The sequence below is a fragment of the Erpetoichthys calabaricus genome, chromosome 4 (genome assembly GCF_900747795.2).
Source record: "Erpetoichthys calabaricus chromosome 4, fErpCal1.3, whole genome shotgun sequence".
Classification (NCBI taxonomy): Eukaryota; Metazoa; Chordata; class Cladistia; order Polypteriformes; family Polypteridae; genus Erpetoichthys; species Erpetoichthys calabaricus.
Genome location: NC_041397.2, coordinates 310,435,128 through 310,461,695, shown reverse-complemented (window position 1 = coordinate 310,461,695; position 26,568 = coordinate 310,435,128). Strand labels below are relative to the sequence as shown.

At 42.5% G+C, this 26,568-nt stretch overlaps 2 protein-coding genes across 2 annotated transcripts in view; both read right to left on the bottom strand.

The window, feature by feature from the left end:
- dnajc28 (DnaJ (Hsp40) homolog, subfamily C, member 28) overlaps positions 1–26,568 on the bottom strand; it is a 1,235,492-nt gene that overhangs the window by 315,175 nt on the left and 893,749 nt on the right. The gene's annotated exons all lie outside the window — the stretch shown is intronic.
- Positions 1–26,568, bottom strand: part of gart (phosphoribosylglycinamide formyltransferase) — a 156,723-nt gene that overhangs the window by 72,160 nt on the left and 57,995 nt on the right. The window contains exons 9-12 of the mRNA XM_028790419.2: positions 26,341–26,426; positions 23,633–23,801; positions 23,004–23,235; positions 7,195–7,289 (exon numbers count right to left, since the gene is read on the bottom strand). Of these exons, the coding sequence (XP_028646252.1) occupies positions 7,195–7,289; positions 23,004–23,235; positions 23,633–23,801; positions 26,341–26,426 (582 nt within the window). The remainder of the gene's footprint in view (positions 1–7,194; positions 7,290–23,003; positions 23,236–23,632; positions 23,802–26,340; positions 26,427–26,568) is intronic.

The following is a 26,568-nucleotide window of genomic DNA, read 5'->3' as shown; positions in this document are numbered from 1 at the left end:
TACTGTAAAACTTCAGTAAAAACAATATTTGGAATTAACTTTTCTTCAACATCGCACTGAATTTTAATTCTGTTTTTGGACTTACATTGTGACAGCGCAACATATGACTGCCTGTGAGTGAATTTCGTTTCTTTCTCTCAAATTAATTAAATGACTTTTTCAAATGTTTGTCCCTGTGATTTGTTAATTGTCATTGCAAAAGCTATTCTAACAAGAAACTATAAACGTTTTAATACGAATGGCATATCAAGGTCTCCTTTGGTGTCTAATGTTATCCCCTGAAGATGTACTACATTACCTTCCTTGTCGCCTGTTCAAATTTGACACGTCAGAATTTTTCGATCAATTTTGAATACAACTAATCTTGTCCTATTACATAGCCCATCACTCAGACATCAATTATGTAATAACATTACGATACGTTCTTCTTTCTACAGTAATTCAGCCGGTGGAAGACCAGACGGTGTTAACGGTTACAAATATTCTACCGGATACTGCAAGTTGATATTTTCATCTTCCACACCATCACCACCAACTATTGATACGCATTTAACCAATTTGCCGTGTAACCGATTGACAATTTTCCCGTTATTTCACTTCACTTCATCGTTTCTCGGTGCTAGGATTGCCCGTGTACTCATTTCTTCTGTTGATAACCCTAAGGGATGAAATTCTTCAATAAGATTTGGACATAATACGTCTTCTTTAATTGGGAACTTAAAGTGAGGAAAACAAAAAAATTTATAAGAACCGAGAGCGTAGGAACTGTGTCTGACAAAAACATTCACACAAATGAAAGGTAAGTGGACTGTGGGCGTGGGCCATTAAAAAAAATCTCTTGGCAATAGTCTTGTCTCAAGATTTTCTTTAATGAGATATATATATATTTATATTGTCATACACGTGCACATGGGAGGCAGCTAAAGGGCTTGAGTAAGGGCAGTTCCGAGTCAGACCAGGAGGTGGCAGAGTGCACCGACACTTTTTCTCCCTTTCCTGCAGACCATTCACGGGAGATTCCACCTGGCAACTCTTGACGTCACTTCTGGGACCGAGTCTATGGAAGAAGAACTTGCCGGCTCCAGACCCTGTGATGTCACGTCCGGGCTCGAACCTATGGCTGAAGATCTTCATGAGCCCGACCCCTTTGACCTCACTCCCTGTCTTCCCCTTTAAAAGCCTCCACCTTTTCCCTATTCCCTCAGTTCTGTTTTGTGCACATCAGTGCTGTGTAACTTACTCACGACTTTGCAGCCAGGATACCAATTATATGGGTGGCTGCCCCAAACCTTGCTATGGCTCTTTGTGGCTTTTGTGACAATATATAGATATACTGTATATAGATATAGATAGGCATGCATGTCGGAGGACATCCTCACAGGCTCAGTCAAGGTATGTGACACCACAAATAGACGAGAGGAGGTGCTGTCACTAGTGTCACTAGTGATGTCATCTCCATTTTTCCTCATTGTACTGAGAAGGCTCCTGGCAATGGCGTTTATCCCCGTCCCTTCCAGAGCAACTGCCATAAAATCCCCGGTGTCCCAGAAGCAGACGTCTTTTCTGTTGTCCTCCTCACACATCTCCACTATCTATACACAAGTTAACATACAGTATGTATAAAATAAAACCTAGAAACATGCATAATCTACACTAGTAAATACAGAAACATTGAAATGTAGAAAAGACTAATCACATATTTATGAACTGGAATTATGATTTTAAAACTTCCAGCTAAATAATTGTTGAGATGTAAGTCAGGCATATGAACTAAGAAAGAACAATGGATGATGCTGGCGAGATCTGACCCCTGATGCTGCTGACCTGTAGTCAGTTATGCTACCATCTGTACTGTAGACCAGTAATATGATCTTTCTTTCGGGTATCAAGCACAAAGCATCATCTCAGTTTTCTCTAATTTCTTTATGATTAAATTAACCGTTTGGTTAAGTTGGATTTTTTCAGGGCTTCCAGGCCAAGTGATGGATCTGGTAGTGGAATGTGTTTGTCCGGTTGGCTGCAAAGAGTCAAGAACATCCAATCTTGTTGTGCCCCTCACTAATCTACACTCCATGGGTGACAAGGCCTTCAGCTGTATAGCGCCCAGACTCTGGAATGATCTACCAAAATTAATGAGATCAGCCGACTCCATGAATTCTTTAAAAAAAAAACAAAAACAACTCAAAACTCATCTGTTCAGGAAGACTTTTAGCTCTACTTGACTTCATTATCCTTCTCTCAGTTTACATCTCTGTCAAGATGCTCAGGTAACCTGTATGTGTGTGTGTGCGAGACCATCAATTATGGTGTGTGTTAGGCTTTTTTTTCTCTGAATTCACTGTCGTAATCTTCTTTATTTATCTGGTTTGTACAATGCTACAGTGCATCCGGAAAGTATTCCCAGCGCATCACTTTTTCCACATTTTGTTATGTCACGGCCTTATTCCAAAATGGATTAAATTCATTTTTTCCTCAGAACTCTACACACAACACCCCATAATGACAACGTGAAAAATGTTTACTTGAGGTTTTTGCAAATTTATTAAAAATAAATTCACAGCCTTTGCGATGAAGCTCCAAATTGAGCTCAGGTGCATCCCGCTTCCCCTGATCATCCTTGAGATGTTTCTGCAGCTTCATTGGAGTCCACCTGTGGTAAATTCAGTTGACTGGACATGATTTGGAAAGGCACACACCTGTCTATAGAAGGTTCCACAGTTGACAGTTCATGTCAGAGCACAAACCAAGCATGAAGTCAAAGGAATTGTCTGTAGACCTCTGAGACAGGATTGTCTCGAGGCACAAATCTGGGGAAGGTTACAGAAAGATTTGAAGGTCCCAATGAGCACAGTGGCCTCCATCATCCATAAGTGGAAGAAGTTCGAAACCACCAGGACTCTTCCTAGAGCTGGCCGGCCATCTAAAACTGAGCAATCAGGGGAGAAGGGCCTTAGTCAGGGTGGTGACCAAGAACCCGATGGTCACTCTGTCAGAGCTCCAGAGGTCCTCTGTGGAGAGAGCAGAACCTTCCAGAAGGACAACCATCTCTGCAGCAATCCACCAATCAGGCCTGTATGGTAGAGTGGCCAGACGGAAGCCACTCCTTAGTAAAAGGCACATGGCAGCCCGCCTGGATTTTGCCGAAAAGCACCTGAAAGACTCTCAGACCACGAGAAAGAAAATTCTCTGGTCTGATGAGACAAAGATTGAACTCTTTGGTGTGAATGCCAGGCGTCACGTTTGGAGAAAACCAGGCAACACTCATCACCAGGCCAATATCATCCCTACAGTGAAGCATGGTGGTGGCAGCATCATGCTGTGGAGATGTTTTTCAGCGGCAGGGACTGGGAGACTAGTCAGGATAAAGGGAAAGATGACTGCAGCAATGTACAGAGACATCCTGGATGAAAACCTGCTCCAGAGCGCTCTTGACCTCAGACTGGGGCCACGGTTCATCTTTCAGCAGGACAACGACCCTAAGCACACAGCCAAGATATCAAAGGAGTGGCTTCAGGACAACTCTGTGAATGTCCTTGAGTGGCCCAGCTAGAGCCCAGACTTGAATCCGATTGAACATCTCTGGAGAGATCTTAAAATGGCTGTGCACCGACGCTTCCCATCCAACCTGATGGAGCTTGAGAGGTGCTGCAAAGAGGAATGGGCAAAACTGGCCAAGGATAGGTGTGCCAAGCTTGTGGCATCATATTCAAAAAGACTTGAGGCTGGAATTGCTGCCAAAGGTGCATCGACAAAGTATTGAGCAAAGGCTGTGAATACTTATGGACATGGTATTTCTCAGTTTTTTTATTTTTAATAAATTTGCAAAAACCTCAAGTAAACTTTAGTCACGTTGTCATTATGGGATGTTGTGTGTAGAATTCTGAGGAAAAAAATGAACTTAATCCTTTTTGGAATAAGGCTGTAACATAACAAAATGTGGAAAAAGTGATGTGCTGTGAATACTTTCCGGATGCACTGTATATACTGTATACCCTGCCGTTCTTTCTTATATTCTGTAAGTGCCTCGAGTATGGGAAAGGCACTATATAAATAAAATGTATTATTATTATTATTGCTTAATGCGTCAATCAGGGACATTCAGCTTTACTAAATATATCCATCCATCCATCCATCCATTTTCCAACCCGCTGAATCCAAACACAGGGTCATGGGGGTCTGCTGGAGCCAATCCCAGCCAACACAGGGCACAAGGCAGGGAACCAATCCTGGGCAGGGTGCCAACCCACCGCAGGACACACACACACACACACCAAGCACACACTATGGCCAATTTAGAATCGCCAATCCACCTAACCAGCATGTCTTTGGACTGTGGGAGGAAACCGGAGCGCCCGGAGGAAACCCACGCAGACACGGGGAGAACATGCAAACTCCACGCAGGGAGGACCCGGGAAGCGAACCCAGGTCCCCAGATCTCCCAACTGCGAGGCAGCAGCGCTACCCACTGCGCCACCGTGCCGCCCTTACTAAATATATATTTTTTTTAACTATTATATATAAACATGGCATTAAAGAGATAAATATTTTATACTGTATGTCTTTATTTGTAACTTATAACACTAATGTCTATCACTGATAAGAACAGCAATGGTTTGATAGTTAAGACATTTTTAGGTCTGAGTCTCTTTGTAATTTTACGACAGGGTTGGGGGAGGTGCCTCAAACCAGTTTGGCCAGTGACTCTCTGCAGGACTCTCTCAATCAACCCTCACAGCTAAGCCAGACCACCAAGCCAGCAAGCTTCACCTCAACAAATGGTACTGGGGGCAGGTGGGAAACCCGTGGCGTCGCACCAGAATTCTGTTGGTCTAAAGATGCCTGAAGCCATTAAGTATCACGACGCCCTATTGGCTGTTGGGTTTGGACAGAGGGGCTGTAGATTTGCTTGATTTACCCCCTCCCTTTCTCTCCCTCTCTCTCTCACATACCATCTGATGAAGGAGCATCTCAAACACACCACACTGAGAAGCACAGCTCGGCAGCCATACTGAGACAGGCATGCGGCCTGTTCTGAAGAGAGCGGACCACAAATGATGACTTAACTGGAGACATTTAAAGTAAATAAAAAGTCTGTGTGCCACCTGAAACTACATCTCGGCATTTATCAGGATGTATGGTTGCCAGTGTTCACTTGTACTTTGCTTATTGTTATTATTTATGAATATTATCAATAATACAGTATTTAAATTGTAACTTAACTCCTGCTCGTCTTTTACTACACCTAATTGCCTGTGGTTATAAATGTAGAAGGGAAGGTGGGGAGAAGTTATAAAGTACAACACCTTAGAAACAGTAGTACGTCTGGGAGATTTGAGCCATTCTGACAAAGGCTACACATTAATAATACAAAAGGGGGAAATGGTAGAGTGAAATATTTCACTCCACCAAGTCAAAACATCCTCACGCATCTGAATCTCAACATAACACTATATGGCATTTGATTCTCCAATCCACTTACTGTATATACTTACGTTTAAGTTCTCCCATGGATAAGTCGGGACTTGATTTTATCGTGTAATTTCTGGTATTTTATAATGTCGGTCGTATAAGTCAAATGCGGAAAACTCACACTATTGGTCCAAGAGATTACGATATGCTTGCACCCACCTGAGAGAGTCACCACGGAGCACACGGCCTTTTTTTCCTATGTGGGTGCGGCAATGCACTGTATCAGCATGTCCTCCTAACCTCTCCATCTCTTGCTCTCTGTTGTGCCCACGTGACCACATGGTAATACCCAAACTATTCCGAAGCAACGTTTGCATTGTTTTGTGTTTTTTGTATCTCACACCCTCATACACCTTTATCGTAAGAGCATCCCTTATCTACGATGGAGCGTTCAATCAGAAGAAAATATGAAGCTGGTTTTAAATTAAAAGTCGTGGAAGCAGCGAAAGAAATTGGTAACAATTATGAGACAATTGGTTTCTCGATGTGTCCAAGAAACTGGTGCGAGATTAGAGGAGGCAAGACGATGTAAAAAAAAAAAATAATAATAATAATAAAATAAAATAAAATTGTTGCATTCTTTAACAGGTGTATAAGTCGGGGTCCGATTTTAAGATCGATTTTTCGGGTTTCAAGACCCGACTTATACACGAGTATATACGGTAGTTTGAAGCCCAATCTCTCATGTGACGCCTTATCAAAGTACGTATAATAATATTTCATGTATGCTAATCAACCTCATGCATATGCAATCCCAACTTGTTTCTATGTATTGTGCCTACGTGACCACACAGTAATACCCAAAATATTCTGGAGCGACGTTTGAACCAATTTGTGTTTTTTGTACCTCACAACCTCATACACCTTTATGGTAACAGCATCCCTTATCTACGATGGAGCTTTCGATCAGAAGAAAATATGAAGCTGGTTTAAAATTAAACGTCATGGAAGTGGCAAAAGAAATTGGTAACAGCGCTGCTGCAACAAAATTCGATGTGTTCGAGAAACTGGTGAGAGATTGGAGGAGGCAAGAAGATGTGTAAAAAAAAAAAATAATCTTAATACATAATTCGCCAGCCTCCTCACTCACTCACTCACTCACGTCCGTCCGAAGCCAAATGCGCAGTCGCCTTCTGTGCAGCTGCCCGAAAAACCTTACGAGACCGACATCGCGGCAGGCGGCGGATATACAGCCGCGAAAATTCAAAGAGAAAGGCGACTTCGATTAAATCTCTAGAGGCCTGAAAGGCGATTTCGACTACAGCTCCAGGCCTAATTACGCATTCATGCAATACACCTATATCAGGTTTGTGGTGCTTATACTTATTACTATTCCACTCGTGCCCGTTTCATCTTACGTTGTCGAAACGGGCTCTTTGACTAGTAAATAAATAAATGTCACATTTTTGAACAGGTGTATAAGTCGAGGTCTGGTTTTATGATCGATTTTTCGGGTCTTATACACGAGTATATACGGTAATCTACTTTTTCCAGCAGCATCATGTACAGAGATCAACTTCAGATGGGGTGGCAATCCATTACGGGCCCATAAAAGGCACACACTAAGGGCCAGTTTAGTCTCTCCAGTTAACCTGACCTGGGGGGGAGTCTTTGGGGTTGTTGTAAAAGAAAAAAAAAAAAAACAAAACACACCAAAACACAGGGAGACTGTGCAGACTCCACAGGTGTAAGTACAGGTCTACATTTTCTTTTGTTTCATCTTACCTTTCCGAGCAGTGGAAGCAGCCAGAGGTTTAATTCGCTCAACTAACGTGTTCCCAGCTGCAATGTCCACTCCGCTGTCTTTGTAAGTCAGTCCTCTAGAAAGTGGAAGAGAAAAATGAAACAACGTCACTGAAATATTTGCCATCCACATGAAAATAATACCCTTTATCTATATAGCACCTTTCTCATGCACAAGGTGCTTATTTGGTCTACTGTATGTTGTAAGGAATAATTGTACCCTACGATTGGGAATAAATATCCTACATTCTTAGGCCAAATGTGTGAGTTGAAGCTTTTGAAAATGAAATATTTTTCAAACAAACAACAGAATGTGCTGTGGTATCATCCTCACTTACTTCACACACATGCACACACACCCCATTCTCTCAGGGCTCCATTTATTATCTCTTTGCTTCTTCACAGTGCACACCCTGAAGTCCCAATACTATTGTAAGTTCTTCCTCATTCTTTGGACATCCTCTTACAACCTCCTCATGTTGATCCAAACTACGCACAGAGTATTTCCAAGGTTTCGGTCTCACATGTATGTGATGCATCTGACTTAAGCAGACACCTGATTGAGCTGTACTCTGGACCACCAGTTTTCAGATGAGGACTATGATCAGCCCTCTTGGTCTCTCAGTTCTGCCATCTGACGCACATTCAAAACAAAACACTGGGCAGATACAACCATATGTTCTCTTTGTTTGCTCAAATGTAAAAGTGGCGAGTCCTGATATATTCAAGGTGTGCTGGTTAAGACGACAGACCATTTCATCATGTGTGTGAGTGGCCCATCCAGGGCTGGTTTCTGTCCTGTACCCAGTACTGTTAGGAAAGGCTCTGCCCACCATCACCCCAAATTTTGTTGAAAACATAACACTGTCCACATATTGAAGGAAATGAAGCTGTGACCAATTAAGATCTAAAGGCAGTGAGGTGTAGAGATTAGGGAATTGGACAGTTATGGGGTGGCAACATCCTTCACATGCCCTACAACCCTCTGACAGCCAGTGCAGTGTGCTGGGCCGGTAACGAGAGGGGCCCACCGAATCAAGAAGCTAAACTATGGGACATGCTCTGTGGACCTGCTGGAGGAGAGAAGGAGGACAAAACTGATTGCCATTATGAACAATGCTACACATCCTGTGTGTGACACATCAACATTGAGTCAACAGATGTGTGTCAAGAAACACGACTGGGGTCAACATCCCTTCAAGAGAATCCCACCGAATCAACAAGTCGATTAAGAAGGCAGGCTCAGTTATGAGATGCGGACGGAATGAAGACAAAACTGACGGCCTTTATGAACAATGCTACACATCCTGTGTGTGACGCAGCAGCATGGAGGACTTTCAGTCAACAGATGTGTGTCAAGAAACACGACTGGGGTCAACATCTCTTCAAGAGAAGCCCACCGAATCAACAAGTCGATTAAGAAGGCAGGCTCAGTTATGAGATGTGGACGGAATGAAGACAAAACTGACGGCCTTTATGAACAATGCTACACATCCTGTGTGTGACGCAGCAGCATGGAGGACTTTCAGTCAACAGATGTGTGTCAAGAAACACGACTGGGGTCAACATCTCTTCAAGAAAAGCCCACCAAATCAACAAGTCGATTAAGAAGGCAGGCTCAGTTATGAGGTGAGGAGGGAATGAAGACAAAAACAGTGCTGCATATCCTCTCTCTGATACAACAGCATTGAGGACTTTTAGTCCAAAGAAGTGTCAAGAAACACGACTGGCCTCCATCATACCAATATGCCCTTAGAGTGCCTCACTGCGACAGGCCCCGCTCTTTTTGTCTTTAGCCAATTCAGAAGTTTCATTTCATTTTATTAATTCTAGTGTGCTAGTTTTTATTTGATAGAACATGTATTTATTTGTTATTTATTTGCTTGATAGATAGATAGATAGATAGATAGATAGATAGATAGATAGATAGATAGATAGATAGATAGATAGATAGATAGATAGATAGATAGATAGATAGATAGATAGATAGATAGATAGATAGATAGATAGATAGATAGATAGATAGATAGATAGATAGATAGATAGATAGATAGATAGATACTTTATTAATCCCAAGGGGAAATTCAAAATTTCAAAAGGCTACATTTTCTCCTTGGAACAAATAAAGTATGATCTATCTAAAAATGTACGCTGAAAAACGCAAGTTATTAATGATAACCAAAATGACGTTCGTTGTTTTGTCGATTCAAGTGATTTATCAATTTTCTGCAGTCACTTTCACTAAAATCAGGGTCACGAGAGGTTGAGTCCCATCCTGGAAGCAACGGATGCACAGCAAGAGCCAACCTTCGATTTGGATTGTGGTTTAACTCTTTCAGGGCGAATGTCAACTTTTGTTAAAATTCAGGGGTAGGACACGGTAATCTCCTGTAAATGGTGACAAAACTTGCCGACAATGCTTTAGTTCGACTCTCTGTGCTAGAAGGAAAGGTCGCTTTGTTGATTTGACCTCGATTACCTGTGTGCGCGTGAGTTGCGAACAGCAAAAAACCTGTGAAATGGCATCGACCAAAGCGAATGCGTAAAGGAAAACGCTCTGCGGGCGACGTTTGCCATATTATCACCGGAATGGACTCTGACTTGCTGGACTTCTGATTTTCATGCGAGTAATCTGGGGGATGCAGACAGAAAATGAAAAGTGAGGAACCAACCTCAGCTGATCAACACATCCGTGTAGTTGATGCGCCCACAGCAACGTTGGCCTGGGAGGAACGCCACTTACGATGACAAGAGGTACAAACCAGATTGTGTCACATTGTGACTGCCACTGCTGTGTGAACACAGCCAGGTAGCCGGCCTGCCGTGCATTCCTGCTTGCTGTTGAGATGCCCCCACTCGCCAAACGGGTGCCGACAGCAACCACAGCATGCAGCAACAGACGTTTTTAATGTCGATTTCGGTGAGAAACCACTGCTTTGTGTGCTTTTTCAGAAACCGTTTTTTGTAAAAAAATAAATATTCAGCCCTCAAAGAGTTTAGCAAAACATAAGCAGCTAACCAACGTGGCAGTGGGACTAATGTGAAAAACCGTGACGGTCGGACGCCAGAAATGGTGACGGGAACAGGCTGTTGACGTTTCATACAGCTTATTCAAGATAACCTCAGAAAAAGTTGCACACGGTGCCCTCCATAATACTTGGGAGAAAAGCACATTTTCCCTTGAATTATTTCTCTGCTCTACAGTTTAGAAATGACAAATTAAACCATTTAGACATTGTGATTAAAGTGCACATTGCAGACTTTCATTAAGGGGGGTTTGCAAACATTTTGGTCTACGTAGCCCCCATATACTTCAGGGCACCGGCACTGGCATATTGTCATATTTTGCACTTTGTCGCGTATACCTGCATGTAATGACTGCTTCAAGTCTGCCATTCACAGACATTAGCAGGTGCTGAGGGTCTTCTCTGGTGGTGTTCTGCCAAGCCTCTCATGTGGCCATCTTCAGCTCCTGCTTGTTTCAAGGGGGATTGTCCCCTTATGTTTTCTCTTCAGCATGTCGAAGGCCTTCTCAGTTGGATTAGAATCAGGCGACTGGCTTTGCCATTCAAGAACTTTCCATTTTTTAGCTTTGATAAACTCCTGTGTGCCCTCAGCAGTGTGTTTGGCTCATCATCTTGTTGGAGTTTGGAGGCTGTTACTGGAACTCGAGAAGATCAGATATTTCTACAAACTTCACAATTCATTGTGCTGTCAGCAGTTCCATCATCAAGTGTGCCAGGACCAACGGCAGCCATACATGCCCAAGCAATAACACGCCCTGCACCGCCATGTTTCACAGATGAGTCTGGTCTGCTTTGGATCTCTGATGAGGTTCATTTTTGTTCACAAGACCTTTTCCCAGAATTCTGCAGGTTCTTTGAAGTCCCTTTTCCCCAAATTGTGTTCTGGCCATCCTGTTTTTTGTGGTTGGCATCTTGAGGTGTGTGCTCTGTGTTTCTGTCCATGACATCTCCTGCAGATAGTCGTCTCTGACACACTCACAACACACACCGGCCACCCGAAGACTGTTTCTGATCTGTCGGACAGGCGTTTGTTGCTTTTTCTTGACCACAGTGAGGATTCGATTATCCACAACAGTGGAGGTCTTCCTTGGCCTGCCAGTCCCTTAGTGATTAATGAGCCCACCAGTGCGTTCTCTCTTTATCATGGTACAGTCGACCCACGATATACGACCGGCCTGACATGCGAACAACTTGGTTTACAAACAAAATTTTTTGTTTTGAATTACGACCAACGTCTTGAGTTACGACCTGAATGCGGTCACATGTAAGCAAACAGCCGAGAGCATTTGTAAGCGTTAGTCGGAGCCCAGATACGTCTGTTTGTGGACGTAATTTCAGTCAGTGCAGTGATTTATATCATTTATTTCGATAATTGCTATCAAAATGGCCCCAAAAAAGCTAGAAAAGAAGCTAAGGAAGGAAGAGAAGGTAACGAAGGTAAAGAAAACGATCACAATCGAAACGAAGAAGGAAATTGTGCGGAAATATGAGAGTGGCATTCGTGTGACCGATCTCGCTAATATGTACAGTATGTCGAAATCCACCATCTCGTCAATTTTACAAAGGAAATTATTGGTGTTTTTTGTAAACTATGCACATTATACAACCCTTTTTTATTATGAAAAGGTTAAGAAAGTGTTGCTGTGAGAGGTTTGGAACACATTATGGGTATTTCCATTATTTCTTATGGGGAAAATAGTCTTGACTTACAATGAACTTGAGTTACAGCCAGCTCTCACGAACGAATTGAGTTCGTAAGTCAAGGGTCCACTGTAGTTGATTTCGGTCATTTTAACGTTTTACCGATGTCTCTATTGGTTTAATTCTACTTCTTCAGCCTCATAATGGCCTATTTGACTTTTACTGGCACAACTCATGTCCACATGTTGAACAATGGCAACTGCAGAACCCAAAGAGTGGAAGCAAGCCGAGGTACCTGATGAAGCAGTGAAACCCACCTGAGGCATCACAAACACCTGGGACGCCAATCGTCCCTAACATTATTGTGGGGATGTGGACCGTGTGGAAAAAGTACTTTGAGGCCAAAATGTGTGCAAATCCCCTTAAATGAAAGTCTGCAATGTGCACTTTAATCACAACGTCTGAATTGTTTGATTTGTCATTTTAAACTGTGGAGCAGAGGATGTAAATCAAGGGGAAAAACATGTGTGTTAGTTTCAAACACTATTGGGGGCACCGTATATTCCCAATACAGTGGAACCTTGGGTCACGAACGTCTCGGACCACGTACAAATTGGGTTACGACCAAAAAGTTCGGCAAACTTTTGCATCTGTTCACGACCACACACTCGGGTGACGAACAAGCCAGTTTGCCTTCCGGTTCGTACACGCGCCGATGATTTCTGCACGTGTTCAGTCTCTCCCTGTGCAGCGAGAGAGAGAGAGAGAGAGGGAGAGCGAGTGAGCGAGCGAGAGGGCGAGAGAGAGAGAGCGAGTGAGCGAGAGTGCAAGTATGTGAGAGAGAGAGAGCGAGCGAGAATGCAAGTGAGCAAGAGAGAGAGAGCGCGAGCGAGCAAGAGAGAGAGAGAGTGCAAGTTAGCACAAGTGAGCGAGCGAGTGAGCAAGCGAGAGAGAGCGCCCAAGCAGGGGTGTTTTGGCCAACACTCGGTGGGGCAGAAGGAAGCGGTCGCTCCAGCTGAGCGATCAAGGAGCTGGAGTGACCAGAAGCAGTAAGTAAACATTTAGTTTACTATTACGCTGTGCATTATATGGTATAATTAACTATTTTTGTGCTTAAAAATCTTTTAAAAAAATATATATTTACATACAGCTCATACGGTCCGGAATTGATTCATTGTATTTACATACAATCCCATGGGGGAAATTACTTCAGGTCACAATCAAATTGGGCTGTGACCAGAATTTTGGAACGAATTATGATCGTGACCCGAGGTTCCACTGTACCTGTATTACAGTACCTGTAAAACGTATTCACCCCTTGGACATTTTCACATTTTCGTGTTTTAACACTTTGGGTCACAGCGGATTTAATTTGGAATTTTTGACACTGATCAACAAAAAAGACTCTTTAGTATCAAAATGAAAACTGATCTTTGCAAGGTGGCCTAAATTTGTTCCAACTATAAGACACACAAGCGTTCACCTCCTTTAATATGGCGCCTCACTGGTCAGCCTGTTTGCTTTTCGAAGTCCCATCATTAGTTCAATGGAGGTCACCTGTCTGTGGGTTCGCTTGACCATACTATAAATGCATCAGACACTATTTGGAAATCTTCACCGCCTACACATCAGTATTCAGTAGAAGCATCTTTGGCAGAGACAGCGTCAGGTTGTCCTCCAGGATTTTCTCGTATTTTGCTCCATTTATTTCACCCACACAAGTTTTCCGGCAGAGAAGCGTCCCCAAGGCCTGACGCTGCCACCGGTATACTTCAAGGTGGGGATGGGGGTATTTCTGCTAATGTGCAGTGTTACTAGGGGTTTAGTCAGGCATAGGGCAGCCACAATTAAATTGACTACACGATTTTGTCGAAATGCATTCTCCTAATCAACTGCTTGTCCCCGTCCCTCCGCCACATTGCACGCTGCCATACTACAATTCTCTGTTCTGTTTTTATTGAGTAGACCAAGCATGGCGGCACTCACACCAGATTCAATAAAAGAAGGTTCCCTCAAATATCGGGCAAAATTCTCCTCTGTGTGGCAGTATTTCACCCGAAAATCTGAGAACGTGATTGGTTGTTTCTGGGGTAAAAACAGATGGTACTGCAGTGCAGCGCTAGATCAATGCGTGAGCGAACACTTGAAGACAAAGCCTGCTGGGAATACAGCACAGGACAAGACAACAGGGCCAAAAGTTACCCACTTACATTTACTGAGCTATTCGACAACCGTCCTCTTAAGTGTTATGAAGCGGACTGACTGGAGAAACTCGTGCCAGTGACCAGAATGGAGGTTAGAGTCACGGGATTTCTTTGAACAGAACAGATAAATTGTCGGTTCAAATGCACTTGTCAGCCGCCACCACACTCCAAAATGGACTGAAGTACAATAATACTTCAATACATCAGCTACCTAAACACGATCGACTAGTCTGTGAAAGGCACTTGCTAAGTTAATTTCTGGGCAGAGTTGCATTTTCATCCATCCATCCATTATCCAACCCGCTATATCCCAACTACAGGGTCACGGGGGTCTGCTGGAGCCAATCCCAGCCAACACAGGGCGCAAAGCGGGAAACAAACCCCGGGGCAGGGTGCCAGCCCACCACAGGTGTTGCACTTTCACCCTTTGCTAAATCTTTATGCCAGGGAGTGCATCTTGGCAAGTCTGGAACATGTCACCTCAGGGATCTGAAAGCCAACTACATATCAAGGAGCGTCAAAACTAAGCAGCAATAACGACTTATACTGTATATACAATATACAGTGCATCCGTAAAGTATTCACAGCACATCACTTTTTCCACATTTTGTTATGTTACAGCCTTATTCCAAAATGAATTCATTTTTTTCCTCAGAATTCTACACACAACACCCCATAATGACAACATGAACAAAGTTTACTTGAGGTTTTTGCAGATTTATTAAAAATAAAAAAACTGAGAAAGCACATGTCCATAAGTATTCACAGCCTTTGCCATGAAGCTCCAAACTGAGCTCAGGTGCATCCTGTTTCCCCTGATCATCCTTGAGATGTTTCTGCAGCTTCATTGGAGTCCACCTGTGGTAAATTCAGTTGATTGGACATGATTTGGAAAGGCACACACCTGCCTATATAAGGTCCCACAGTTCACAGTTCATGTCAGAGCACAAACCAGGCATGAAGTCAAAGGAGTTGTCTGTAGACCTCCGAGACAGGATTGTCTCGAGGCACAAATCTGGGGAAGGTTACAGAAAATGTTCTGCAGCTTTGAGAGTCCCAATGAGCACAGTGGCCTCCATCATCCGTAAGTGGAAGAAGTTCGAAACCACCAGGACTCTTCCTAGAGCTGGCCGGCCATCTAAACTGAGCGATCGGGGGAGAAGGGCCTTAGTCAGGGAGGTGACCAAGAACCGATGGTCACTCTGTCAGAGCTCCAGAGGTCCTCTGTGGAGAGAGGAGAACCTTCCAGAAGGACAACCATCTCTGCAGCAATCCACCAATCAGGCCTGTTTGGTAGAGTGGCCAGACAGAAGCCACTCCTTAGTAAAAGGCACATGGCAGCCCACCTTGAGTTTGCCAAAATGCACCTGAAGGACTCTCCGACCATGAGAAAGAAAATTCTCTGGTCTGATGAGACAAAGCTTGAACTCTTTGGTGTGAATGCCAGGCGTCACGTTTGGAGGAAACCAGGCACCGCTCATCACCAGGCCAATACCATCCCTACAGTGAAGCATGGTGGTGGCAGCATCATGCTGTGGGACTGGGAGACTAGTCAGGATAAAGGGAAAGATGACTGCAGCAATGTACAGAGACATCCTGGATGAAAACCTGCTCCAGAGCGCTCTTGACCTCAGACTGGGGCGACAGTTCATCTTTCAGCAGGACAACAACCATAAGCACACAGCCAAGATATCAAAGGAGTGGCTTCAGGACAACTTTGTGAATGTCCTTGAGTGGCCCAGCCAGAGCCCAGACTTGAATCCGATTGAACATCTCTGGAGAGATCTTAAAATGGCTGTGCACCGACGCTTCCCATCCAACCTGATGGAGCTTGAGAGGTGCTGCAAAGAGGAATGGGCGAAACTGGCCAAGGATAGGTGTGCCAAGCTTGTGGCATCATATTCAACAAGACTTGAGGCTGGAATTGCTGCCAAAGGGCCATCGACAAAGTATTGAGCAAAGGCTGTGAATACTTATGGACATGGGATTTCTCAGTTATTTTATTTTTAATAAATTTGCAAAAATCTCAAGTAAACTTTTTTCATGTTGTCATTATGGGGTGTTGTGTGTAGAATTCGGAGGAAAAAAATAAATTTAATCCATTTTGGAATAAGGCTGTAACATAACAAAATTTGGAAAAAGTGATGCGCTGTGAATACTTTACGGATGCACTGTAAATCTGTATCTGGAATTTTATTTTTTACTATTAGATTTTATTTGACACTTAGTCAACTTTAAGTTGTTTTAAATATGCTAAATAAACGAATTTACAGGTGCATTTTAAGCCCTGCTCGTCAGTATCTCAGCAGATTAATCTTTAGAGACTTGTAATAAGAAGATGGCTGGAGTCCTTATATACCATCATATTGTGAGGCCTTCTTATAAAAGGTTCACAGTAAATGTTGCTGTTGATCTGTACCATTATGTTTGCCATTTCAGAGGCAATCTTCTTCTTTCGGCTGATCCCGTTAGGGGTTGCCACAGCGGATCATCTTCTTCCATATCTTTCTGTCCTCGTCATCTTGTTCTGTCACCCCCATCACCCTCATGTCCTCTCTCGCCACATCCATAAACCTTCTCTTGGGCCTTCCCCTTTTCCTCTTCCCTGTCAGCTCTATCCTTAGTACCCTTTTCTCAGTATACCCCTCATCTCTCCAATGCACATGTCCAAACCAATGCAATCTCGCCTCTCTGACTTTGTCTCCCAACCGTCCAACTCGAGCTGACCCTCTAATGTCTGCATTTCTAATCCTGTCCATCCTCATCACACCCAATGCCAATCTTAGCATCTTTAACTCTGCCACCTCCAGCTCTGTCTCCTGTGCCACCATCTCCAGCCCATATAACAGAGCTGGTCTCACTACCATCCTGTAGACCTTCCCTTTCACTCTCGTTGATACCCGTCTGTCACAAATCACTCCTGACACTCTTCTCCACCCATTCCACCCTGCCTGCACTCTCTTCCACAATCCCCATTACTCTGTACTGTTGATTCCATGCAGGCTGATTTTGTAATGTACGGGTGTGTACTGTATCTGTGCCCGTGTTAGTTTTGAATGATCATTTCTCATAATCTTCTTATATAAAATGCTACCGTGGCTGTCCGTTTTTGTCTGTCCAGGTTTTTAAATCACCTGTAGCTTGCAAACCGTTTGACCTAAAATAACCCCTTTCGGGGTTATGACTGACCTTCAAGGTTATTCCTCTTTTTTGTATTTTATTGTAGAATCAACTCTCTTCATATCTTAAGTCTTCAATCTGCCTCAAGAAATGATTTAAGTGCCAGCTTAAGTGAAAAGTAAGGAAAATGTAGTAAGTAATTGCAATGCAAACACTGATTTAATTAGTTTTAACGTGAAAAGATGCCGACGAAAGAAGAGAAGAAGTGGGCCGCTACGGTGGAGAAAACAAGAGCTGCTCAGGAAGCAGCAAGTGCATCAACCTCTGAGCAAACGAAAACGTACAGAGAAAGAAAGAGGATGAAAACTATGAATGTTCAAGTCAAGTGTATTCACTGCAGGTTATCATGCAGTGCGCCGTTACTGGTTTTATATATTTACTGTTATATTCATGTGTCATCCTTTTAAATGTAACTTCATTCCATGCATTTTGTGGGTGGAGCCTTAGGAGGCAGGGCATACATCACAGTTGCTTGATCTTCCATCTCACTTTATATTCCCAGCCAGAAGTAGGACCCACAGCAGTGGAGTATTCGGTTTGTGAAGTGTTATTGCTTTTGTCTCTGGTTTTCCCCTTACGGAGTGTAGATTTGGACTGGTTTGCTTCAGGATTGCCTCTTAGGGAACTCCTTTCTTGCTTCTTTCTTTTGCTATAGTTATTTATACAGATTTCGTGTTGCCCTTTCAACTACAAGCTAAAGGTTTACAGTAATCCCCTCTCTTGCAGTAATCCCCTCTCTTGCACTTACAGTCATTCCCCTCTCGGCCTAGCACTTGTGTGCGACTAGCTGGATTTTGGGCGAGTCTCCTCAGGCAAGCTGGTTAGGCTAATGCCCTGCCTTTTACGGTCCTTTTAGGAGGCCTCACACCAATGTTGTCATGTCTGGGACTCCATCTCATAATAGCAAGAAAACCATTATGTCACATTCATCTATGTGTTTAATGATTTAAAGTAATTAAAGTAAAACAATATACTAAAATTTACTCACGAAACGTGGTACTTTTTTCACATCCAATTTAATTTTAATTGACTTTATTTGCAATTTCTTGTATATGGAATTTATTTTCCACATACCCCAACTTAGCGTTTTAGGATTGGAGCGCAGGGTCAGCTATTTGTACAGCGCCTTTGGAGCATTTGCAGGTTAAGGGCCTTGCTCGAGGACCCAACGAAGTAGCATTCCTTCAGTCACTACCGGGATTGGAACTGTCAACCTTTGAGTTACCAGCCCTGATCCTTTATCCATTGAACCACCACATCACATTCCAACTTGGTTATATTTTGTTTCTTTTTCAAATCCAAAAGCGCATTTAGTAGCATTGCCTAAACTTGCATAGTCAGCTGGATGTTGTACACACAAATTACTATAATTCTTCTTCTTCTTACCCTCTAATCCTATGGACCATGGAAGCAACTGGTGGGAGCCTTAAGTCTTAAACAGGGTCCTCACCGGTCTTGAGCCAAATGGACTCTACTTTGGATACATATTGTTGTCCAACCATCTTCTTTTCATTGTTCCTTCTGCTCTTCCAAGCATTACTGTCTTTATTAATCTTAACTAATTATCCTCCTATGACTAGGTCCAAACATCACTGGCTTTCTCACATTGATGATGCCCTGTACTCTTACTCTCCTTTCTAACATCTTTCCAATCTCTTTATTGCTGACTATGTCCCTCCAAACTACTCCGAGTTATTTCTTCAGAGTCCAAGACATGCATGCTTTCGTAACAATGCAGACATCATGCCTGTATCTATTATTCTCAGTTTGGTGTTGATGCTTTTGCTCTTCCAAATCATGATCAGGCTTTCAAAAGGCACTTTTGCTATTCCAATTCTCTTTCGTCTTTCTTTGCAGCAATTGTTATCTGAACGTTTCTTAACACTAGAATTCCTGAAACCTACGAAAAAACTCATAATCCTGGCCGACCTTAAATCCCTTCGCACCTCTCCGGCAGTGTCTTTTGTGTTGTAAATGTGTCAATCAGCACAAGCAGCCTGCTAACCCATCCTCTTCACTGCCACAGAATGGCAAAAAGCTCCCCCAGCTCAAGCCTTGACTATCTGGGAGTTTGTACCTGGAGTTGTAGAGGGTAAATAATATATCATTATTTGAAACACATGCATTCACGTGTTTTCCATGTCTACAAAGATCTATAAGTGTAGGATGACAGAAATGTTTGTCTTTTAGGTATGTGTTCAACTTTTTCATGTTTTAGTACTAACGACAAAATTTTGACATGAAGCGTATAATGTGTGAAGACTAAAGTCCAAATATCAAGTAAGCACTTTCACAAAAAGTACACGTAAAACAAATTAAACACTAAAGAAGGAGGAAACCCTGACCGAGGAGCAGCGTACTGGCACATTTTTTCTTTGTGTTTATTTCGAATCGCGATGAATAAAAGGGACGGCCCGGTTGGCACCCCAAACTTTTGGCTGATTCCAGTATGTTCTTCCACCGTCCGACCACAACACATACAAAGTAGCTTAGCTTAATGAACTGAATGGCCTCCTCTTATCTGTGAAACATCTGTTCTAACTCAAGATAATCATAGAAATGTATGATTTGTTAAGAAGCACAAATCCTTTGAAAACCTACCAGGTACTTAAATCCCCACATCCATCATCTGACTAACTTTGTCCAGCCTATGGACATGGCAGGAGCTTAACCTGGGAGCATCGGGCACATAGCAAAAAGCAGCCCTTATCTGGGTGCGAGTCAATCACAGTGGGAATTCAAAGCACAAACTCACACTCATTCATGCCAGGTGTGTCTAAAGTTACCAATCAACCCATCATCCATATCTCTGAGTTCCAGGAGAAATCACCTTGAACAACCACAAGCCAATTGAACATCTCCTACTGAAGAAAGCGGCACATTTGTCCTTCTCTTCTGAAAACGTATAGCACAACCATTTTTGATTGGTTACTATAAAAATATTATTATAAAAAAATAATTAAATAAAATAAAAATATCAAAATAATCCTTTGCATTTTGTTACATATTTGTAAGAAAAAATGTGAAAAAGACCCATCATTTTTTTTTTTTTAGAAACCGGTCACTCCAAAATCTCTTACCCTAATGACTGTAGAATTGCACTCTATTCAGTACCAACTGAAACGATTCATATTAACCATGTCATTTTTAATCTCCTGCGGTGGGTTGGCACCCTGCCCGGGATTGGTTCCTGCCCTGTGTTGGCTGGGACTGGCTCCAGCAGACCCCTGTGACCCTGTGTTTGGATTCAGCGGGTTGGAAAATGGATGGATGGATTTTTAATCTCAAATCTCTACTGTATATATTATATTAAAAAAATCCTGTGATGAGACCTTTTGAAAAGATAATTTCAAGTCCTGCAAGACGAGACTTTGGCCATGAGATTTTTGTCAAGTCCCGCCCTCCTCTCAACCTTTTCCGGTTAACAGGCCACACCTACGGTCCTCTCACCTCTCATTCGTGTGAATGCTTTGGACAGACACAGTTCTTGCCCTCTCACCTCTTATAAATTTATAAGATTATAAAATCATAAATTTTAACGTTTTCCTCACTTTAAGTTCCCAATTAAAGCAGACTTATTTTCTCCAAATCTTATTAAAGAATTTCATCACGAAGGGTTATCAACAGTAAAAATGTGTACACAGGCAATCCTGAAACGATGAAGTCAAACGAATTAATGCCAAAAATGTCGATCGGTTACACGGCAAATTAGTTAAATGAGTATCAATAGACTCTGCTGAAACAGTTGGTGGTGATGGTGCAGAAGATGAAAACATCAACTTACAATATCACAAAGAATATCTACAACTGTTAACACCGTCCGGTCGTCCACCACACGAATTACTATAGAAAGAAGGATGTATCCAAGAAAGGTAATGTAGTACATGTTCCGCAGATAACATTAGACAACAAAGGAGATCTTGATATGCCATTTGTATTAAAACGTTAACAGTTTCCCATTAGAATAGCTTTTGCAAAGACAACTAATAAATCTTAGAGCCAAACATTCGAAAAAGTCGGTTTATTTAATAGAGAGAATGAAACAAAATTCAGTCACGGGCAGTTATATGTTGTATTGTCATGATGAAAGTCCAAATCAAAATGCGATATTGACGAAAACTGAATCCAAAAAGTTGTTTTTACTGAAGTTTTACAGTAAAAGTGTAAGTTTAAAAAGTACCGTATTTTTCGCACCGTAAGACACACTTTTCTTTCCCCCAAAAGAAGGTTGGAAATGTCTGTGCGTCTTATGAAGCGAATATTGCGTCACAGACCATGATGTGTACTACCTGACAAAAGTCGACATCCAGGGCGACAAAACTCACTGATACGTTACAGGCATTCCCTCTGTGCTTGGAGGAATGTTAGACTCATTGACTCGGCATCTAATCCTTGCGTGTGCGTGAGTTGAGAAATGTAAACAAATGTACACAAAGGCAAGATGGCATTGACATCTCACGAGGGAGCGAAGCGAGTGCAGAAAACAAATGTTTTGCGCATTATCACTGAGTCGGACTCGGATTTTCAGAATCTGATTTTGTTGAGAGTGATCAGGAGATCGAACAAGAGAGTGAGGAACTGGCATCAGCTGATTGGGACACCATTCGTGTGGGAGGAATACCTAGACATTGATCCGTGGGAGCCAAACTGGCTACCGGACTTCACAAGACAGTATGGCTTGCTGTTGGACTCGACAGATTACCAGCCGCTGGACTACTTCAGGCTGTTCTTTCCTGAGGCTGCCTTTCAGCTACTGTCAGACGAGACAAACAGGTATGCAGAGCAATTTTTTGAATCGAGGGCTGTGCTTGCACCGCATTCTCGTTTTTCAAACTGGAAACCCACAACAAAACATGAGATGAAGGGCTTTGTGGCATTACAAATATAGATGGGACTGGACTAGCGATATAACTTCAGGAAGCATTGGTCCAAACGTGCGTGATGATAGGTACGTGCTCCTGCAAAGTGATTGTGAGCAACTGAGCTTCATAAATTCTGACACTACTGATGAGGAGTTCTTGGGGTTTCCATAAAACTAGAAGAGTGCTTGAACCTTAAAGTCTCTCCTTATTTGTTAATGACAGTTGATGATATTTCTTAATACCGCTGTTGCATTTACATGATTGAAATATTATTCTGCTATATTTTATTAAACATATTAGTACACCATTTGGTTCAGAATATTTTTTTCTTGTTTTCCTCCTCTAAACCTTGGTGCGTCTAATGGAGCAAAAAATACGGTATTTGTGTGTTAATTTCAAAGCCAAACAGAACAAAATGGTACTACTCAACGAATAACTAACGTAATATGAAATATAATTTACTTTCAGATTTTTACATTTGACTATTTTTTAACATGGTTAATTACTCGCTGTAATGTAAAATAGTTCTATTAGGCATACGTATCAATTCCCATGAGAATAATCTGTTTAAATTGTAAATCCGTATCCCCATACGCAAGCAACAGAATTACAAAAAGCTTAGCGCATAGCGCAGGCCCGGGGGTTGGCAACCGAAGCGAAGCCCCCTAGTTTTTATGAAATATAAATCCCATTAATTTGATCATTTTAGACTCAAACATCTCCTGTGCTACAAAGATGACAAGTAACGACAAAGAACCTATAAGCTGATTGCTTAAATATTTCTACTTAGAAGTGGAAAGAAGAAACCCACACAGGTGCGGTGTGCCAGTAGCCACGTCCACCGCCTATTAGTTCTTGGGCATTTTGCTCAGACGCACCTTGTCTGATTCAAGAACGCAATGGCCCTGTATCCAATGTCTTTGCGGTAAACGGCCCCGGGCAACTTGATGGCAGAAACCCCCTTGTTGGCTGCGTCCAGCGCGGAAACCAAATCCTCTGCGATGCTGGTGACGGCGAGGACCCGGCCACCATTGCTCAGCACCTTGCCGTCCTTTAGGAGAGTTCCAGCGTGAAACACTTCCAAACCCAGGTCCTTGGCCTGCGACAGACCTGGAGGAGATGAAAACCAGAGTAAGCAAATTACTTCAAAAACAACACTGAACCCTGGTGATCCAGTCAGTCATTTTCTAATATCCTTGAGCAGGGTTGTAGAGGGTGCTGGAGAGCCTATACTAGCTAGCATAGGGCGCATGGCAGGAACAAACCTTAGACAGGGTGCCAGTCCATCGCAGGGTGAACGCACATACACACACACACACACACCAAACATACGCTAGTTCCAATTTGGGGTCACCAATCCACCTAACTTGTATGTCTGGGTCCACAGCACCTAGAAGAAACCCACGCAGACATGGGTAGAACATGCAAACTCCATGCAGGTTGGACCTGGGATGGGAATACGTTTATGGTTAACAACAGCCAGAAAATGAGAAGAAGAGCACATTACCTGTGATCTCGAGACCCTTCTTGTATTCACCAGGGTAGCCTTCACTTGCCACTATTACAGTAACTGCTGCCCTGTTCTCAAGCCAGGTAGGAACGTTAGTGGACAACGCACCCTGCAGAGTATCCAAGATGACCTGATACAGATCACTTTTCAGCAGAGGAAGCAGTACCTAAATGAATAAATCCGTAGTTTAGAATAAATATCTATGAAAGCTCATATTTAAACCAGCACGTCTATTGGGAATGGTCAACAAACAGAATACATTTTTCCCCGATTTCCTAGGTACCTGGTGCTGTAACTGCAGGGCAATCTAGAAAGTTCTGGTGGTGGAGTTGATTACGGTCACAAGGATTCAAAAACACGGGGCGGTCACAGATCTGTCCAGCAGTACTTCAGACTTTAAACCCCTGTCACACACACATGTGCATGGGAGCCAGCTACAGCCACCAAAAGAAGGAAATTCCATGCCTGGCCTCGCCGGGGTGCACTCAACCCTCCCCGCAAGACCAGACATGGTAAATTCTGCCAGAGTGTGAAGATGTCACTGCCACCCCAGCTCTGACGACATCACTTCCTGTCCTGGCCCCCCGAGGACGATATCACTTCCTGTCCCAGCCCCCGAGGACGACATCACTTCCTTAAACCTCCCTATAAAGCCCAACTTCCTTCCTCCATTGAGCAGTTCCTGTTTTGGAGTCAGATCCATACACAATTGTATTGAAACTTTGCCTTTTGCAGCCAAGGTCAAGTACCTGGGTGGCTGCCCCAAACATCTCTGTCTTGTGTCGAGGCTCATCTTTTCACACCCCTCTCTAGTTCTTCTTTTCTGTACTTCTCTTTTTCTGAAATTTTCCACATCTTTCAACCGACATTTCAAAACCCTAACCTCCCTCCTTTCCCTTTCTTAAAGCGTCTGTCACAGTTTTCTTTTAATTGTTCCGTTTCTGGTTTATTTCAAGCATAAAGCCGACACTCATTTAACGTGCCGGCATTTCGATGTTACCGAGCTACTTGGCCACCATGTCACCCAAGCGCCAATGTGGAATAATAAAAAATTAAAATCAATATATTAAATAATAGTTGAACAAAGAATCTTGGACTGAGGACCTTTTGACCTAGTCCAAGGGAGGGGAAGAAGATTTCGTGACTATGCCTTAGTGCAATGAAATTTTTGTACTTAAACAAGTCTAAAATGCCTTGATGATTACTATATGTGTGCATTTGGGTGGATGGAAAATATATTATTATGCAAACCAGCTGATGCTAAGAAAATGTATATGTATTTGCAAGAGTTCTTTGTGTTAACCATATGAATGCATTAAGATTGTTAAAAGAGGAAAACCATTACCTGTATAATCATTTAACAGTATAAGTATATTACTAGTTTGTATTAATAAGCTATGGATTAATTGCTTCTAATAAGACTTACATATCAAAGTATTAAGTGTTTACGCACCAAAGCTAAAAGAACAAACTTGCAACATTTCTGTCAAACTGCTGACCTTTTAGTCTGTACTCAGGGAAACTGTTAATCTTAAAAAACATCTAGGATTGTAAAATCAGCAGCAACAGGCTTTTTCACTTCTTCTTTAGTTGTTTTGAACAAATGTGTTCTAATTTTTGGGCATATTACTGAATTCCCCCAAAGAATTGTGTAACCTTGTCTCATGATAAGCTGTCTCTGTAAGATGTAAGACTCTGTTATAAAAAGGAAACTCACCCCTTCAAGATGAGGCTATTGCTGGTAACTGTCAGTGACACAAGCTGACAGGGGCTGCAGTGGTCTCTCTGCTCACCAAGAATAAAGAAATTGCTTTTTTATTCTACATCTGCTGTCTGCCTCGAACCTTTGTCCACACCAACAACGCTGTTGCTATAGACCAGGGGTCCTCAATCACGGTCCCGGAGGGCCGCAGTGGCTGCAGGTTTTCGCTCTAACTCGATTGCTTAATAATAAGCACTTATTGCTCAAGTAACACTTCTGCTTCATTTCAGTTGTCTCGCTTGTTAAGATTTCGAACCCTTATTGCTTCTTTTAGTCTTAAACAGCTGTATTCTTGATTTTTAATTGCTCTTAATTAGCAAAAACATGCAAATGACAAAAGAGACCAGCAGTTCTCCATTTAGCCTGTTACCATTTACCCCTGTGTGTATTTATCATGCACAATGGGGTTTAGTTAAATACCTGGAAATACTGAGAATTACTCCTCCATTTTAGCCTTCAAATCATTTGCATGATATCCTTAGAAAGGGAAACAATATCTAGGATATCAGAATTACCTGACATAGAAGAGTTAAAGCACCAACAAGCCATGAAATTAAATTATTGGCAAGAATTGCTTTCTAAATAAGCAACCGGGTTAGAACAAAAACCTGCAGCCACTGCGGCCCTCCAGGAGTGTGATTGAGGACCCCTGCTATAGAAAGGTCCATAGCCACAGTACTGTCCGAGAACATTTAAAAATGGAAAAGCAGAAGGAATGCATTTTATTAAGCAGATCCCAAGAACATGCACTGCCACAGCCGGAGAACCTGAATTGCTAGACTTGCTATGCAGATTCCTATACAGTACTTTCTAATAAATATAATCTTAAGAATGTATTTTGTAATACTTTATATGCACACATGCCCATAATGGAGTAATAATAAAACTGATTATTGAAGTAGTGTGAATTCATGGTGAAGACTTCCAACCATCTCAAACATACCTGGCATTCCGGGTCTCCAAATCTGCAGTTGTACTCTAGTACTCTGGGACCGTCTTTGGTTAGCATAAGACCAGCATACAGAACCCCTATAGGAGAACATATACATATCATATAAACCAATCAGTGGATACAAATAATTCAAACAGCTGATCTTTGGTGCTCTCCTATCCCACCCCTCTTGTCAGATTAACACTTCATTCAATTTAGGCCATGATGAAGAAGATGTAC